General features: G+C 38.6%; 1 protein-coding gene across 3 annotated transcripts in view; it reads right to left on the bottom strand.

The window, feature by feature from the left end:
* CTCF (CCCTC-binding factor) overlaps window positions 1-20,053 on the bottom strand; it is a 44,105-nt gene that overhangs the window by 8,573 nt on the left and 15,479 nt on the right. For 2 of the 3 annotated variants that reach the window (XM_081032532.1, XM_081032533.1), the window contains 5 exons: window positions 9,476-10,265; window positions 8,943-9,113; window positions 5,986-6,119; window positions 3,481-3,601; window positions 2,770-2,919 (listed from right to left, as the gene is read on the bottom strand). In XM_081032532.1, the coding sequence (XP_080888658.1) occupies window positions 2,770-2,919; window positions 3,481-3,601; window positions 5,986-6,119; window positions 8,943-9,113; window positions 9,476-10,256 (1,357 nt within the window). In that variant the 5' untranslated portion in view covers window positions 10,257-10,265. Of the gene's footprint in view, window positions 1-2,769; window positions 2,920-3,480; window positions 3,602-5,985; window positions 6,120-8,942; window positions 9,114-9,475; window positions 10,266-12,046; window positions 12,159-20,053 lie in introns of all 3 variants that reach the window. The other variant, XM_081032531.1, reaches the window with a different exon arrangement.

Below are 20,053 nucleotides of genomic sequence, written 5' to 3'. Positions count from 1 at the left end.
CCAAAAAGTAAAGAATGGAAAAGAGTATGCGTCATGCTTTAAGAAATCTAACAGTTAAGGCCAACGAGACGGAAAAGGGTTTAAACAAGAAGAGGCTGAGAAGGAACAGTCAGAGAAATAAGCAAGCCAACAGAATGTAGTACCACACAAGTCAAGGGAAGAAAGCGTTTCAAGGAGGAGGCCCAGTCCACTACACGGAATGGTGCTAAGAGATCAAGGGAGATGGGAAGTAGAATGTTCCCTACATTCAGCACTGTGGGGTCATTAGTAATCTTAGCAAGAGTCACTTTACAGAGAGTGACGGAATATAAGCCAGATGGGAGGAAAATTAGGAGCTGAGGAAGGGAGGATGTGAGGGATATAACTCTTCATGAGGGTTGGCTGGGAAGAAAATGAGTTAAACCTAGATGGGGCAGAGTTTTTTTTTTAAGGCAGAAGAGACATTGTGTTTAGAGTAATGGGGAAAGATCAAGGAGTGAGAACGTGAAGATGAAGGTGAAGAGGCAATAACTGCCATTGTATAAAGGCTGCCAAGAAGACAGGAGAGTGAAATCAAGGCAAACACAACAGGACAGGCCAAAGACAAGAATGACCTACTCTCTAGTAGCAGATGGGGAAAGAGGATGAATGCAGACACAGGTTAAGTTTGTAGGTATGATAACAGGATAGAGTTTCAACCCGCTGCCTTTATTTTCTTGTTAAGTAGGAAAAGAGGTCACTTACTGAGAACAAGAAGGCAAAGAGAAAAGGGGAGGTAGAGGTTTAAAATAAGAGTGATTTACCTAACTGCCATGGTGCCTCCCACATACCAGAAACCCAAGCATTTGTGGAATCAGTGAATGAGCAAACTCACTGAGGAGAAGGGTGCACACCTGACAAGGACAAATAGTTGGACTGCCCAGGAGCAATGAGAGCCCAGTTGCATTTGGGATTATGAATTTATGATGCTACCAGTCTGATTCAACCAAAGCGGTATCTCATCAAGCTTATAGAGGGCCAATTCTGGGGAACAAAAATGAGGGAAGGGATGGCTCACCTTTTACTCACTATACATGCTCATTCTATGAAGGCCTTTCATATACACATATGTATTTCAAATTCTTAGGCCTCAACTTTCTCCTTCTGGTCCTCTCATAGAGTCCTAATTAACAGTAAAAGACTTTCTTTCATGTTATTAAGTACTTGTAATATTCCTGTAAGGTAGGTATAATTCCTATGTATCGGCTGAGGGAGAAAAAGGAGGCTGAGAGCAGTGAAGTATTTGGAGGTCAACCTTGACTCTAGCAGGTGTCTCCAAAGCCCATGCTTTCCTGTATGACAAAGTGATGAATTTTAATTACTGCATATTAGAGTGAAATCTGGCCTGCTTTAAAAAGGGAACACAAACTTCTTTGGGATTGGTTTTGGAAGATTATTTGTCAGCTCCTAGTCAATTAATAGGCCTCATAAAGAGCTCATTATGTAAGGTCTAAGACATATCGTGCAAATATAAAACACCCAAAGCGTTCATTTGCATCAGAAAAATGCATTAACTTTTTGAAAATTGAATAATCCAGACAGTGGCCTAATAGCTCATACACATTGCCATGAGGTATTACTGATTTAGATTTTAGTTTCTACACGATAAGAACAGTAAAACCCTTTCACTTATCAGAGGACAGAATTTCTTAAATCTTTCTAACCAAAGCCTCTTAACAGCAGAGTAGGATGAACACGTGACCAATAGGTCTTATATGGAGCTGAAAGTCCTCTGCGTCAATCTCAGTTTCATCTTAAAAAGACATGTCAGTCTGCATTTTGCTCAATAGTCAGATTAATATAAAAATAATTTTATAAGACACTAGCTAAATTGTGTAACTTTACTCAAAACCTTTTGAATAAAACCAATGCTGCAGAAAGACAGGCAATATTTATGCCATGGCTTGGTATATTCCTGTTATGAGCTGTACTTATATATTCCCCTGGTGTGAGAAGCAACTCAAGAGAACTGAAGCCCAGCTTTGCTACTCATAAGCTGTGTTGTGCAGCTCTGGTCAGGATGCCTGCCTGAGCCAGGTTCGTCACCTATGAAGCTAGAATACATATTAGTAAGAAACTACTATTTGACAGCTCCTAGGCGACCTGTAAAGTAAAAGGTAATTTGTAAAGTACAGCAATTTCTCTAAATGTCAAAATGTTTCTAAGAATAATATTCAGGGAGTAATGCATTTTGGACAGAGAATAGACCAGGGCAGTATTTTCTTTTAAATCTTCTTTTAAGTAAGAAAAACCAAGAGAGAAATCCAGGTGACCAAATCTTTAGGTATGGGTCACACTAAAATTTCTACTGCTAAACTCCGACTCTATATACATTCTAGCTTAATTATGCACAGAAATGTAGTTATCACTAAACCAATAAAACAGCCTAATTACCTAGAGAAAGTACAAATGTTCTGAAAAATCTGAAGTGGACTGACCTTAGTTTGAATCATACTATGTCAGTTCCCTATTTGGGGACTTTAACATTCTGGCTACTAATTAAAGGTATACTGTTTCCTCTCATTACAGCTCCCGTTAATTTACAGATGAGCTATATTCAGGAAAGAATCTTGTGGCCTGACTGCAGTAAGAGAAAGAAGAGATAGAAAAAAATAGCAGCTAAGCAATGGCTTTTAAGTGGCATGCCATTCACATACACAAAACTTATAAAAGCTAGAAAAAGTTATTTATGATCTTCATACTTTCATAAATCCTCAAAGTATTTTTCTTATTTGCCACTAATTTACTTACCCAAATCACTTTTTCGGGCTATGACAGTGTCACAGTGGGGACAGTGAAATTTGGCCACATTTTCTGTGTGCTTCTGTAAAATGTGCATCTTCATGGTACCACTTTGGGTAAACCGAGCATGACAAATGTAACATTCATAAGGTTTTTCCCCTTAAAAGGAAATACAGAATGAATAAATTAGAGGAAATAACTAAATACTATCATTTAATTGGAGGATAATTCAGGTGGCAGTTATGCAAAGCTCTACAAGTCTTACTCAGGAAGTTCGAGGCTCAGGCCCACTGCCTGGCTCATGCCTATCTTCAGAGATGGCAAACATGTTCCAAACTGCTACTGCCACCTCTGCTCTGTCAAGGAGTCGTACATATTAGAAAAAATAGTTCCTACAGCAATGTTTACCTCTGGGGGAGAGAGGAGATGAGATGACAGGAGAACCTATAGATTTTTCTTTTAAGAAAAGACAGTACTTAGGAAAACTGAACAAGCTGGGTTAGGTAGTCTACCCAGACTTCTAACAGTAAAAACTTTCCATTCTCCATTGCATATTCAGAACAATAAATTCAGAAGATATGCTAGAAAAGTATTCATCAATTGTATACTTTCATGTCAGCTTCCATTCAGGTAAGCAATAGGGACATGTGGAGGTTTACAGGGTCCCAGGGGATACACTGAAAAGCAGTTTCACTGATACGACAAGGGGAGAAGTCCTACCTGAATGAGTTCTCATGTGCCTTTTCAGCTTGTATGTGTCCCTGCTGGCATAACTGCACAAGCTGCACTGGAACGGGCGCTCTCCAGTATGAGAGCGAATGTGACGTTTTAATTTGCTGACCTGAAACACGAAAGCAACCACATCTCTTACACTTCCATTAACACAGACATCATGTAAGTGCTGTAGGTCAAGCGATTTACCTTTTGGGCACTGAAGGTCTGAATACAGAAAAAGTCAAAAAGATTGTTATTTCTTTCTCTTTGTTATTTGTAATCTTTCTCAAATCCATGTCATAATCCAAGGGAAAAGGGTAAATGGATAGGGGGATATGAGTCAAGACTGGTCATTAACAACTGTTTAAGCTGTATGATAGGTACATGGGGTGTATTATACTATTCATCTACTTCTATATGTTTGCATTTTTCTGTAATAGTTTATAATAATGGTGCTTATTTATGGATAATTTTCATCCAAATTTTGAATCAGAATTAATAAGCACGCGTTTCAATTCCCCGCTTCCCATCATCAGCATTTCCCGGACAGGCCAGACGTGAGCAGCCTCTCATTTACCTTCCTCACTATTGACTATGCTTTTCATCTCTGTGGGTACCTTTCCCACAAAACGGTGACTTTCAAAGTTGGTTCTAGGAAGGGCTTTGAACACTAATGTTCGATTTGAAAATTTTGAAAAGCATTCCAATTTCAACAATAAAAAACCCCTTGCATTCTTAAGTAGTACATAGCAAATTTTCACACTGTAAGTGCTTAAACAATGGTCCCAAAATATTACTGAATTCTCCAAGATTTGCCTCACACGTTAAAGTTCTATATGCACAAGATCTATTCTGTCCCCACAAGCTGTTTATTCCTGCTCCAGTATCACAATGCCTTCACTTTACTATATGGTTTTATAACACCCAATAGCACAGCCCATTCATTCTTTTTTCAAATTTTTCTTAGCTAACAGTCATTCACATTTACTCTTCCAGCTGAAATTTAAAATAACTTGTAACGTCTATTTATGTATTAAATGTAATTTTTTTTAAAAAAATGGAATCCTATTTCGAAGCCATCAGTTGGGCTCTGATTTTTTTTTTTTTAATTGGGAAATATTGGGGAACAGTGTGTTTTTCCAGGACCCATCAGTCGTTGTCCTTCAATCTAGTTGTGGAGGGCACAGCTCAGCTCCAAGTCCAGTCACTGTTTTCAATCTTAGTCGCAGCGGGTGCAGCCCACCATCCCATGTGGGAATTGAACCGGCAACCTTGTTGTTGAGAGCTTGTGCTCTAACCGACTGAGCCATCTGTCCGCCCACCGGCAGCTCAGTATCTTCAATCTAGTTGTGGAGGGCGCAGCTCACTGGCCCATGTGGGAATCGAACCAGCAACCCTGTTGTTCAGAGCTCACACTCTAACCAACTGAGTCATCCAGCCACCCTTATTTATTTTTACGTCTCTTCATTTATTAATGGCCTTTGGAAATGTTTGTGAAGCTTTCTTCACATAAGTTATCCAGTGTTATCTGTTGTTCAGTTTATCTCTCAATCATTTTACTGCTGTTAGAATTTGAATCTGTTTCCTACTATAAGTCGCCGATCTCTGTATATTTACCTTGTATCTGGCCACCCAGTTGAATTCTTACTGCTCTTAAGTTTTTTAGCTAATACTCTTGGATTTTCTACGTAAGCAAATATATCTGCAAGAAATTAACAGTTTTGTTTTTTCTATTTATAATTTATTTCTTATTTTATTCTACTGGCTAGGATTTCTAATACAATGCTGAAATAACAACAGTTAAGACTGATGTCTTGTTTCAAATTTTACTGGGAATACTTCCAATATAGTTAATTAGGATGGGTTTACTACTGGTTTCCGGTATATACTCCTTATAGTAAAGACATTTTCTTCTACTCTTAACTTGTTAGGACTTTAAACAATAACTGAGTACTGAATTTTATAGTTTTTCAATAATCTATGGAAGTGATCATATGGTTTTTCTTTTAATCTTTTAATGTAGTACACACAAATAATTTCCTAATGTTGAACTATCCTTGCATTTTAGACATACTATATTTAGTAATCACCATTAAAAAAAATATATTACTAGATTTGGTTTTAAAAAGAATTGTATTTAGAATTTTTTATTTTCTGTGAGAATAAGATACAGTTTTCTTTTTGGTAGAATCCTTACCTGGTTCTAATACAGGTAGCCTCAAATAATAAAGGTGATAAAATCTTTCATTTTTAAATGTTCTGGATACAGCTATTTGGTTCTGTGAAGTCTGGTAGAACTTACCCGTAATAACACTTTGGGATTAGTGCTCTTTTTTAATAGGTAAATATTTCACACTCACTACAGTTTCTTTTGGTGGCAGGGAGGGGGAGTGGGAGTGTTAACAATCTAGTAAGATTTTCTATCTCTTAAGTCTGTTTGGGTAGTTTATATCCTCATACTGGAATGATGGTCTTCTTAAGAGAGGACCCAATAAGGAGCTGAACACTCACTTCTACGCTGGCATAATCGCACATGGAACACTTAAATGGCTTCTCATGGGTGTGTTTGTAACGACGATGCCGCACCAATTCTCCACTAGTCACAAAGGCCATGTCACAGTCTGGGCACTTGTGAGGACGTGTACCTAAGAGAAAGGAGGGTGTAACAGGAAGACAAGATCAAGGGCACAGTTAATAATGACAGAGTTCAATTGCTGAATAAAGATAAACCCTGGTCACCTCACCAACCATGCACTAGCATGACAGTAGCTCTGAAAGCTATGAGAGGGCCTGGCTCACTTTACAACACTAACCCGAGCATATTAGAAACATGCACTAAATATTTAGTTTCTTTTAATTACCTATTTGAGCCTGCCTTTGAATAAAAAGTCCTTTTTACCCCTATTTTGTGAATATTCTGGTCAACGTGAATTAGAAGTCAATAGAAACAGCCTTCTTTTCCAACCCTTGCTAAAAAATACACATCATCTTTTAAACCCCAATGTTGTGTCTAGTAGGGGTCACAGCACAGCAATTTGACACGAGATTCCTCTGCATCTTACTATATTATGACTACACAAAGGGCCACTGGGCTGTCTATATTCTGACAGGCTTTTTCTTTTTTTAAAAAATACAAATATAACAGCTGGACTTCTATATAAATTTGTTTTAATAAAGAATTCTAGAGATTTACCAAAGGCTTTACAAAGCAGTATTGTCTTTATGTGATTTAAACAGATCACTTTCATACAGCCACGTCTAATATTCCGTGCTATGAATGTCAAGTCATGGAATATTTGAACATTTTTACGAACTAATAATATATATAACCTTCTATATTTCTTGTTTTTTTCCCCTTTGACAGATAAAATCTTGACAAACAAATCTTACTGTTTTTAATATGTCTTCACATAATAGTCCCGTAACTGATTACTTTTAGCCACTTTATATTTTGAACACTGCACTGGAAATACCATGCCCAGGTAATGATAATAAGTAGATAAAGCTGACAGCAGGACACAGTGCTGTTTTTACAAAGTATTATTCAGAAATTAGGGACCATCTGTAATTGAGGGCTGCAGGAAAAGAGGTGACAGCAAGGTAATCCCAAATATCAAAACCAAAGAAAGGCTATCTCTGAGAATGGAATTAGAGTTACAATGTACTGAATGGGAGCAGCCACATACAGAAATGATTCTCCCATAGACTGAGAGAACCATGGAGAAGGAAGGTGATTGGAGCATGATCATAACTAAGAAGTTTCACGGAATGTTCATTTGTTCAATTTGCTTCTTTAGTACTACTGAGGATGTAGGAGTGAAGGATAGAGTTCTTGTCTATGAAAAATGTATAGTCTATTAGTATAGAAAGATAAGTGAAACAACAGTTAACAAGAGAAGAAAAGCAGCATCCATTTCTCCTAGGACAAGGCAAGCTGAAAACCAAGAATCTCCAATGTTTACCTAGTACTGTCTAGGGGAGAGAAAGAGGCTTGCCTCTGCTAGACACAGCATGGCACTTAGGGAAAAAGTGGACAATGCTGTGGAACAGTGTTTTCAATGGGTTGCACCATGTGACAACCTCTGTCCCTCTGCTCGAGGGCCATGCTCTCACAAGTCATCTGTCAATTGTTACGGAATCTCAACATAGACAAGGCTATCCCCTAGAATGCAATACAACTAGATCTAGAAATGAAAGAGTATATTCCTCATCATAAACTGATTTTCTGACATGCACCAGACCCTTGATGGTTTGGTTAGCATGAATTAGTCCTGCCAAATCAGCTCTGAGTAATCAGACAGATGAACTTATTTTCAAAGGTGAGGATTAGACCGTGACACAGTGCCCACATCAACACACTCCCATCTTAGAAAGTCCTATCATGGGGCTAGCTGCTTATATCTAGTCATATGCCGCTTTTATAGTGTCTTCAAACTACTAAATAAAACATGTCACCAAGCGTCTGAGTAGAAACTAGATGTGAACAGTAACTAGTAAGTCACATCAGCAAAGAACACACTAATGCACACAATACTGCTTAGAGGTCAAGTCCCACTTGATCATGCTCATTGGACAACCAGAATATCAAATCTTTTAAAATGAGGAAGAATCTGGATAGAGGAAAGCTCGTCTGCATGAAGAACCAGGTGCAAAAAGTTTCATTACCATTTAGAGCCAAGTGCCGACACCGAAAGCGGAAAGAGCCCGGCAGAGAGCCTAAACAGAGCTCCAACGCAGCCTCTCTACTTGTGTGACCCGAGACCTGAACAAAGCCAGTGTGAAGCTCATACTGGGATATTAAAAGACGTATGGAGTGCAATGAATAAATGCATTGCTATCCATTCTGAGATTATGAATTACTTATCTTCCTTGAGGTAAAGCAATCAGAAACCATGGTTTTTACAAAGATAGGATTTTACTTCTATTTCTAATGTTCCTCATTCCTGGTAATTGTTGCTTGGTAATTTGGGGGGGAAAGGGGAGTGGGCATTTTTTGTCACTGTTGTTAAAACCTTAGCAACATAATGGTGATGTCTTTAGGAAATATGACAGGTTAACTACCATGATAATCTTTTCCTGGATCACCATCCTTACGTAATTTGGATTATTTTTCCTAAATTTTCTTTACATTTGCCTATAAGTAAGTCCATCTGCCTATTAAAACATCAAGATTACAAAAAGGGTACTGTAAAAAAGAACATCATTAACAATTGTCACCCCAATAAATAAATTAAAACAAAAAAACAAAACTCTTTCTTAACTCTGCGCTTGAACTAATTTGCATAAAACTTAAAATCCAAGTTTTTTTTTTACGAACTAAAAAAGCTCACAGTAGCCCATGTGGGGATCGAACCAGCAACCTTGGTGTTATCAGCACCACCCTCTAAGCAACTGCGCTAACCGGCCACCCCCAAACGCCAAGTTTTAACCTTTGCTATGCTATAGTCCACAACATTCTTATCAAGCACCTGTGTGTGTGTTAAGGTGATTCCTCAGGAGCGTGACTGTTCTGAATGCCCTGCCACAGAGATGGCACTTGTGTGGTCTCTCATCAGTGTGACTTTTCATATGACGATCCAAATTTGAACGCCGTGGACACGTGTAACTGCAAAGCTCACACTGGAATGTCTTCTTTACACCTATATGTAAAATAAAACACTTATACTTGTGGTAGGGTTAAAAAGTGTTAAGATTAATCCTAATCTTAAATTTCTACAAATATATTTTTTAGCCTTTTACAACTAAGCCCAATCGAAGTCATGGTAAGTCATAATTATTTCATGCCAGTAATAGATTTATTTATCCTCAGGACTTAAAAAGCACTCAATTTGGAGAAACTTTTTTTAGATTAGCTAAAAAGGCTAGTAGTTACGTCATCTTTAAAAACAAAAACAAAAACAACCCACCATCCACTTAATGTAAAGTCACCTGCATATGCAATGTGTTATGTGCTTTATGCCAAACTGGTTCTATCAGAGTATAATGAATAAAATAATTTTACCTTTCTTTTTAATTTTTGTTGGTTTTGGAGGCTTCATGTTACCAACCACTTTCTCCGCATTCACCTCCGAAAGCAGACCCTCCTGCTGCTCTTCCTCAAAATCGTAGACAGACACATCCACATCTTTGCCCTCCTCTGTGTAACGCAGTTTGCTCTTTTTGGTTTTCTTTGTTTTTTTGGCTGGTGGCTGATAGTCTGGGTCTTTTTGCCAACTAGGATCTTCCTGAGGCGGAAGTTCCCCTTGCTCTAGTGTCTCCACCTCTCCATTGGCCCCCACTTTCACCACTTGAAACCCTTCAGGCAAAGGTAAGGTGTGACATATCATAGGTTCGCTTTCTGCAAGGCCCTCTTTAGATACTTCATTCTCATAAGCCCCCTGAAGTTCATCTACCGAAGTGGTAGCAACAGGTACAGTCACGGGAACAGGTACTTGAACAAGCTGAAGCTCTCCTATGTTTATGGGCTGTTCCTCCATATTTACAACCTGCAAGGTTATGATCTGGGTATCGTCCACAGCAGCCTCTGCTTCTGGAGCGACTGTACCCTCCATTACTTCAGTCTTCATCTGAAGAAGGGTAGGATCCAGCTGTTCCATCATTACCATCTGTACACTGCTATTGACATCCTGGACCACCTCACCCCCATCGGTCTGGTTCTGGGGTAGGTGGCAAGCGTCCTCTTCCTGACCCCCTTCCCGGCGTCTCTGGTAAGTCTTTCTCTCCTTTCCTTTAATGAAAGTTTCAGACTCCTCCACAATGGCTTCAACTGCCTCACCTTCCATTTCCCCTTCCTTTATTAAGGGAGAACAAAGATTGTTATTTAAAATAAAGTATGTCTAAACAAAAATATACACAACACATTTTAAAACAAAAAAGACTCCTGATGAATGAATGCATGAAGCATCAACGGTTGTTAATACTACAAAAAAACACAACAGATAGTATGTACCTCCTGACCGAAGAACAAAATACTTCGAAAGCAGTTTTGTCAAAAACAAAAATATCTGAAATGAATATAGTCTCTTGGACCACCTACAATGAACAGGAAGATGGTGACAGAGGATGTTAAACTATACCACAGGGATGAAATTAGTGAAATTCAGACTGAAGGAAACTGCAGGATTAACTATGCAGTTTCTTCAACAAATAAATGACCAGGAGGAAAAACCACAAGATAGAGGGAGAACCTACAGATCAGTGGTTCTCAAGCCGCGGCAGGCGTGCTACCAGCCAGCAGCCAGTGGCAGAGGCCACTAAACAACGTGCTATGCACAGGTCAGTCCTCCACAACAAAGTATTATTGGGTCCCAAAGGTCACCAGTGCCGAGGCTGAGAAGCCCTGATACAGACAAGAGAGACTTAAAAGATGCAGCAATCAATCATAACATATGAGCTTTGGATCCTGATTCACACCAACAAATGGTTAAAAAAATATATGACAGGAGACAGATTCAACTCTGGATATTTGATAATATTAAAGAATTAACAAAGCCAGTTCAAATCTTATACATTTCCTATAACTATTTATAAAAACACTGAAAGAGGGCCTTGCTGTTTTTAGCTAAACTGTACCTTAGAAAACATGCCCTGTCACAGTGGATTTTCCCCCACCTTGTTTTTCTGGAGCCAGTATCAGAACTTGGATCCGGACTCCAATGGCCCTGCTTGTGGCTACCGCACAACACTATCTCCTGTGTCATATTCGTGTAGCTCTCCTCTTTGAGGACTGGGACCATGTATAATAAATAGTTTTTACTCTTCGGCGCTTTGCCCAGGTTGGTAGTACTTGATAAATGCTAACTGAATATATAACAGAAAACAAATTAAAAAAAATCCGCCAATTCAGTTTCTGGCTCTTAGGTCTTGATGAGCACTGAGAGTATCCAAACACTGAAGACTAAAGATGCGTCTGAAAAATCATCTAATTGATAGCAATAATATGACTTAAAACCTGCAGGGATGAAATCAGTGAAATCCAGACTACAAGGCTAATTCAAAATTAAAATTTAAAGTGTTTTGTATCCTTGCCCTAGTCTTAAACAAAGCTTTGGTTATTTCTATTAGACTCACGTTTCTCCAATTCTCTGTTTGGGGCACGTTAACACTGTATCCATGCTAACAGCCAGAGAAGGCTCTTAAGACAGGACCAACTGCAAGGCAGTACTACTCAGCGATGGGCAAGGAGTTACTGGGCAAGGAGTTACTAGGCGTTACTGTCTAACATAAGGGACAGAATAGGTACAATGGTTCAAAGTAAAAGTAGGTAGATTTGGGGAACCCTACCTAATCAGGTGTGAGATTAAGATGCTTTATAAAGGTAGAATTTGAATGGAACCCTGAAACATGGGTGGGATGTTTAGAGGCAGAGTGGTGTGTCTGTGTGTTTTGCAGGGGAAGGGGTTGTATCCTTACATAGAATAAATAAATATATGAGGGAACTGCTTATAAGAAAGAATAAAATTTGGCTTAAAGCATAGGACAGAGGAAAGGGTAGAAAGAGACAGGAGAAAGATGTGTTGGTTGTGGTCATTGTTTGGATGGTCTTGCTTGACAAAATACAAAGGTGACATACCATATGGGTTGGCACTGGGAAACCACATATGCTTTCTGGGCAGGGGAAGTTAAGATTTACTGGGTTCACAAAGAACAGTACTTGATTTCCACAACAAAGTGTGTCTCTTTACCTGTAAAAGGGAGAGACACATGATACATATAAGACCCCTCTGGCTTTCAAGGCCCCTCAGCTATCTAACCCCAGATAACCTAATCAGATTTATGACTTGTTGCTCTTTAGCCATTACTTTTCTCTGAATCTGCCTGCTGATAAAATAACCACACTATTTTGCACTTAAATTTTTCTCAAAATGATCTATTTCCCCAGCTGGCTTGTGAAATTTCTTTTAGGGCAAAAGCCAGTTTGAAGCAACCTACATTTTTGGACAGATTCAGCAAACCGCACTATCTGCATGGAACAAAACCAAGGCTGATGGAAAACCTTGTGGGTTGCTGAGCTGTCAGTCCAATTTGTTCTGCCATTACCTACTTTCATTAGTCCCTTGTTCTCAACAATGGAGAGATAAAAAATGCTCAATGCAAAAGTCTCTTACTAGTTGTTCCATTAACAGTGGGGACAAATATAACAAAATGTTACTGCAGAAGGTGAGGGTCAATGGACACTGCAGAGTGCTTTATAATTTGCCTATAAATAAAAACCATCTGAGCATCAATGTGCTAGTATCTTTACTACAAGATCTCATATTTCCGATCATGAAAGACTATTTTAAACATGACCCTACTATAATTACTTTTATATAACCAATATTGTTCAGATGGATTATTCTTGGGATAGAAATGCTCTGTACTAACCAATAGAAATATAATGGAAGCCACAAATGTGCGTCACATATATATTGATTTTTAAATTTTCCAGTAACCATATTGAGAAAGTAAAAAGAAACAGGTAAAATTACTTTTAGTAATCTCTTTTATTTAACCAAATATGTCCAAAGTATTATTTCAAGATGTAATCAATCCAAAACATTATTTAGACATTTTATATTCTTTTCTCATAATAAGCCTTTGAAATCTGATATGTATTTTACACTTATAGTACGCCTCAATTCAAATTAGTCACACAGTAGACCTGCAACAGTCACATGTGGCTAGGGGCTACTGGAGTGGACAGGAAAGCTTTATACCTTTATTACTCAAAGTATGGTCGGAGAACCTGCAGCAGTGGCATAACCTTGGAACTAGTTAGAAACACAACTTCAGGGCCCACCCTTAATCCACAGAATCAGAATTTACCATTTAACAGATTCCCAAGTGGTTTCATGTATTCAAGTTTACGAAGTACTACTTTATACCATTACTCTTCACATATTTTTAAAAAAGTTTTCCAGACCACGAAGGTCTCAAAATTAGTACTCCAGAAAAGATAACTCCAGGTCTCAAAATTAGTACTCCAGAAAAGATAACTCCACTGAACAGAGAAAAAGCCTCATCTACCTTTGCAACATTCTTGGGAAAGTAACAAAGGACAAAGAACAAAAATTCACAAGTTATAAATGCTAATGCTGGCCTTGCCAGAAAAATCACCACATAATCCCAGGCTATTTAGATATCCTCTGTAATAAAACTGGTGGGGGAAAAACGTAGTCTCTGAGCTCTGTGGGGTTGCGTAGCATACAGCATACAGCATACGACAATTTGAGGAACACAGAAAAATCCATCTAGTCTCTCTTAAGAACTTAAATGGTACAAACTGCTTTTAAATAACCAAATCCAACTGAAAAGAGGTCAGGGAATTATAAACCAGGTAGAAAAAGAATTGGTACAAAGGAGTACAAACTGAAATCAGTAGTGTTGCCAGGGTGTGGAGTTGACAGCATTCTCTCACCGGATAAAACACAAGGCATAATAAAAAGGGTCTATGAACATTCATATCTACTCAGGGCCTTAAAGCAACAGCTTCCATTTTTACAGAAAAAAATCAGACACAAAGTAGCAAGTCAGCAGCCTCTCCCATACACTGCTTAGAAATCTCAGTGCACCCCTCTCAAGCAGTGGATGGCTCCCTTTACCTTCCTCCCTCCAGGCTGGAGTTTCTCCTCTAAATCTGTAACTAATCGAATAGGCTGGACCAGGTCGCTCTCCCCACTCCCTGGGGACTGTGTTCTCCTAGCTGTGTCACCTCCCACCCTGTTAGCAGTTCTGACCCATCTCCTCCCTTCCTCTATGGATGCAGCTCTGCCTCCTGCTGTGTGTGTGTGTGTGTGTGTGTGTGTGAGAGAGAGAGAGAGAGAGAGAGAGAGAGAGAGAGAGAGAGAGAGAGAGAGAGAGAGAGAGAGAGAGAGAGAGATTGAGACTCAATATTCTTTTTCTCTCCTTGCTTGGTCAGCCACACTTTCTAAGGTTTTGTAAAATCTTTTTGTGGATCAACACCACTAAAAGGGGATCTACATTCACTTCTGAGACTTTTTTTTCAGATTATCAAAGTATGTTAGCTTATTTTATAGAAATCTGGAAAATGAAGCACATATTAGGCTGGTGCAAAAGTAACTGTAGTTTAAAAGGTTAAAAATAATTGCAAAAACTGCAATTACTTTTGCACCAACCTAATATGTGCTTCACTTTCCAGATTTCTATAAAATAAGCTAACATTTTTTAAAGTTGTTCGTAATTTCTATACCTAGAGATAATCCCCTAGCACTTTGGTGTTGTTTTCTCAGTTCTTCTCCCTTGTGGATGTGTTTTATGTAGGTAACATCATACTGTGCACACAATTTGCATACACTTGTGTATGGCTTTGCTCTCCTATCTTAAGAACCTGTCCTTACTAAAAAGGACTTTACTCCCGCCTTCGCCCTCTGGTCCTTCTGCTTGGTCCACAAGCACTACTCACTGAGAACCACACCAGTCAGTCCAAAGGCCTTCTCCTCATCCTCAACCTCAACCTCAACCTCAGTTTCTCTGGCATCTGACAGTATGAAACTCGTATTTCTCCGCCATTAGCCTCTGTTCTTCCTTGGCCTTGCCTCTCCGAGATCTCTTTTCCTTGGCTCTGAGAGCTCCTCCCTCTGAGCACATCAATGCTGTCCCTTTTTCTGTAGCCACTCCATTTCAAATCCACATGTGCAATCCCAGTTTCACCGTCTAAAGGATGTCTCTCTACGTGGAGTTTGGCTGTCACCTTCAACTCCATGGCACTGGATAAGGAATAAAGAAAGCTGGACTCTAGCTCCTAATCCATCACTAACCAACTAAATCAGCTGGCCAAAGCAGGGTCGTCCTCTGGGCCACGGTATCACACATCCAATGGAACTCTGAAGACGAGCTCCTTCCTGGATTCTCTGTCATCTTGGTGAAAAAGTAAAGCTTAGGGCATTTTCTTTTATAATCATCTGAATCACCTTTTGGATAGAGGGTGGGCAGGAGGAGATTCCCTCAGACTGAGGTGATCCTGGCACCTGGGGGTGATGGGCTGGAAGTGAGGAAAACTGGCACCGGAGCACTTCCCTGCCCCGATGACTGGCCGGGTGGGAGGGTGCAGAGGCCCAGCCTGGAACACAAAGGTCCCTGCAGTTGCTCCTGCTCCTAGGACGTTAGCCTGGCCTGCACCCTTGGGGAGCCTGCAGGATCAGCCCTCTCCTCTTGCCTTAGCTTCTTCTCTGCCAGTTCTATGTTGTTCAACTCTTGCTCACCTTAAAACTCCCCTTAACTACCCCTGATAATGAACTTAGCACCTGCCATCTCTGCATCCCCTCTATGCTCACTCACCAACTAGCTGTCTCCACTCCTTTATCTCTTGGTTCACCAGTCTGGTTTCTGTTTCTCAATACTCGACTGAATTGCTCTGAAGCCAGCAATGGCTCTTAACTGGTAAACCCAAGAGACTTTTCAGTCCTTATCTGACTTGACCTTTCTGTGGAATTCAGCATTCTATTCTAGGCTTTATCCCAGAATTATGCCAGACCATCAGAAAATGGTATACTTGGGTCACGTGGTCTTATAATCTCCCCTATAGAACTGCTTTCACCAAGTTTTGTTTTGGCATTATGCCCTTGGCTTACACTAAAGGATACGTGGGAGAAATTTCATTTGGAGTTCTATGCTTGGAAAAGCTTTTCTTCAACTAAAGAATTTTTTCCGTTCATTGTTAAGATCTATGTAATAGGCTCATGTTACTATTTTTTTACTTGGCCACACATCGATCAATTTTTTTCCTCTCAAACTGTGTAGTAATAACTTTCTATTTTAATTGGTATTTTTTGAAGTTTTGACTTTATATCATTTACTATTTGTATTTTCTAAACATTTATTCAAATTCTTTCTCAAACAAGATGGGCCATAAACAAACATGAAATTGTATCTCTCACACACACACATACACACACACATCCAATAAATAGAAAATACAAAACAAACAAACAAAACCTCCCAGAAATATACCACTCTTAAAAAAAATCAAAATAACCTCAATGCAAAAGTCTGCAGACCTGTATGAAGATTACAAAACTCTTCCAGGAGGCACAAAAGACCTCATTAAATAGGGATACTACTACCCATATCCATGATCAGAAAGGTCAAACATTGTAAGGATGTTACTTCTATTTTATATAAAGTCATTTTCAAAATCTGTCTGAAAAATAAACAAGATATTGCGGATAGCAATAAAATTTCTGAGAAAGGAAGGCAAACTTCTACTTCCAAATGTTAACATATTATAAAGCCACTATAATATAGTGTAGTGCTGTCACTATCAGACAGACAATTTAAACAGAAGTGAGAATCCACAAACAACTCCTTAGCATATAAAAAAATCATCTTTTTAAAATTAGTTGGGAAAATAAAATAGGATAATTTCATAAAAGGTGCCAGAAAAACTATTTGGAAAATACTGAGTTATACCTTTTATCTATCAAGAATATATTTTGTTGTCTATGAGATAGACACTACCAACCAGTCAAAAAAAACAACAACAAACACACGACCTTAAAGATATAGGTGAATAACCTTCTAATCTCAGAATGAGGAAGGCTTTGTGCTTAGATGCATAAATTACAGGAAGAAGCAGAGGAAATTATTGAAACTTTGATCACTTTAAAGAAAAAAACAAAAAACCAATCTCCCCCTCAAAAACTTTATATAGAGGGTGACAATATATATATATATATATATATATATATATATATATATATACACACACACACACACACACACACACACATTTTAAGAAAGGAAAACTGTAATACTCAATATATACCGATAACAAAAAATGAATACAAGTCACGTTTGACTTCTGCAATTACAAGAGGTACTCAAAGTGGTTACCAACAGCATTCAGACACTTCTGATTACAGCGAACTATTGCTTGAGCAATGCTGACCAAAGTGTCCACTTGTTTACATTTTTTGGCACCCCGATATGTCACAAAAGCATACTGAACAAAATTAAAAATTGTCAACAAGAAAAAAGTATTTGTAGAATATAAGAAGTAACATCTTTATAATTCAAACATTTATAAGAAAAAGATGAACACCAAAAGAGAACGTTGGGGAACGGCCGGATGGCTCAGTTGGTTAGAGCGTGAGCTCTGAATAACAATTCCCACATGGGCCAGTGAGCTGTGCCCTCCACCCCTAGATTGAAGACAATGAGCTGCCGCTGAGCTTCCGGAGGGGTGGCTGGATGGCTCAGAGCGCAAGTTCTCAACAACAAGGATGCCAGTTCAATTCCCACCTGGGATGGTAGGCTGTGCCCCTGCAACTAAAGACTGAAAACAGCGACTGGACTTGGAGCTGAGGGGCCCTGGAGAAACACTGTCCCCTAGTATTCCCCAATAAAATTAATTAAAAAAAAAAAGTTAACAAACATTGGTATTTAAAAAAAAAAAAAGATAACGTTGGGCAAAGGACAAAAATAGATGACTCAAGAAATACAAATGGCAGATAAATTAAAAGAAAAAAACACAAGTGAATCTCAATACTAAAAGAAGTGCAAATTAAAATAATGTGACAGCACTTTACCTCTATTAAAGTGCTAAGGCTGTTTTAAAGAATAATCCTCAATGTTGGTCATGGTGCAGTGAAATCAGCAGTGATATGAATCAAGAATTTTAAAATATTCAAATTGTGATCCAGTAATTCCACTTCAGACCTTATGCCCAGAAATAGTCACAGATGAACACCAAGATTATAGGAACATTATTAATCAAAGTAAATAATGATAAACAACCCAAAAGTTATAACCATAAGCAGAATAGCTAAACCTGATAAATGATGATATAGCCACAAAATGTAGTATCATGCAGACATTAAAATTTTTGTTTTAATATAATACTTAATATGAGAAAAATGCTTGTTCCACATTTAAAAAACAAAGAATAAAAAACATAGTAAAAAAAAGGGGCAGGGAGGGCAGAAAAGCGGACTGGAAACATTAAGAGCTTAGGCTCTCTAGCCAGAGACCTACATTACAATTCTGGTTCTTCTAATTACTACTAGTGTGACCTGGAGTGAGATATGCTACCCTACCCCTCTGTGCCTCCATTTCCTTTTCTACAAAAAAGGATAATAGTGGTATTCACTTTGCAGGCTGTCATAAAGATTAAATATAACAATGCATGCATAGAGCCTGGCTACCTGTGTTCCTCCGAATCCCCACAGGCCACCTCAAAAGGCAATGAATACTTGTTAGCTGAAAAACATACGACCTTTCAGTTTCCTAGAATTCTAATCACAAGTCTGAAATAAATTTTCCCGACAAAAACGACTTCTCTGATAAACTACTTCTCTGATAAACGACTTCTCTGATAAACTTCTCTGAATTTCTGTAGGACGAAGGTAACAACCAGTTGACAGAACCAGGTGACTGACCAAAGCCAGGGATGAAAGAGAAAAACAAGAGCCAAAAAGTAACAGAACAGCTTCCTAGGCTGGTCTCTCTCACTAGTCTGTCCAGCATATTGCTGCCCGACTAAATCTTCCTGAAACGAGGCATAAAAAAACGCATGATGGTTGAGGCTTACGGAAACAACTCCAAACTCTTTGGCTTCCCTCCCAGAGCTCTGTACAATTTGTTCTCATCCTTTCCAGCCATCCAACCTCACCTTTGGGGCACCTTCCACAAATGCCTACTATCTTGTCTCTTCCAGCTCAAGTCATCCCCTAAATCAAAAGTCTTTTCATCCTTGACCAGTGCAGACGCACCTCAAGTTTGTTTGTTTTATTTTCACTGTAGTATATTGTTCTATGCCTGTGTCTTTCCCCCAAAATAACTATTATCTTAAAAATAAGGGCAGGAACTGTGCCTTTTACTTCTGTATCCTCTACAGCAATGAATATATAAGTGTTAGGTAAATGGCAGACACTCAATATCAGTGTCATTTGTCATATGGAAAATGTACAAATGGTTCCTGCACAGGACAAGGGGAGGAAGGGAACCTGGAAAAACAAGACACTGTTCATATGCTAAGTGGAAGCTTAACTATATGAGTTCATTTCTTTATTGCTGTTTGTGTCATTTCTTAAACACAAAAATAAAAAGTCCTAACACAATTATATGTCAGAGTTTTAAAAATCCTGCCACGTAAAATTAAAGCTAATTGTGAATATACTAATTTTTGAAGATATTAAGACTTAGTAATTCATCACCATTATTTGGATGTATAGCAAATGTGTCTGGTATTTCCCAAAGGAAAACAACCAAAATAACCTTTAATAGTCACTGATTATTATAAAATATACACGTACTAAGAATAATACATGTCTACCGAGAATGAGACAGTAGAAGAAGACAATTTCCAGGAGTCGATTTTATAAATAAAACCACAACTTTGTTTAATATCCTACTAAAAACCCCAACTGGAGCATATCAGAAATCTGTCTACACTCTTGGCAACAAACAGTAGCCCCAAGTCCCTAGGAGCTACCATAACCCACAGCCAGTCTGAAACAATCTAATATGAAGGTCACCTAACAACTCGCCTGATTCAGACTGCTCAATACAAACCATCAGACATCATCAGAAGGCAGAGAAGAGAAGAGATACCTTATAGCTTTCTCTTTTCTAGACTTTT

This window comes from Rhinolophus hipposideros, assembly GCF_964194185.1.
Source record: "Rhinolophus hipposideros genome assembly, chromosome: 21".
NCBI classification, from domain to species: domain Eukaryota; kingdom Metazoa; phylum Chordata; class Mammalia; order Chiroptera; family Rhinolophidae; genus Rhinolophus; species Rhinolophus hipposideros.
This window is presented reverse-complemented; position numbering and strand designations above follow the sequence as displayed.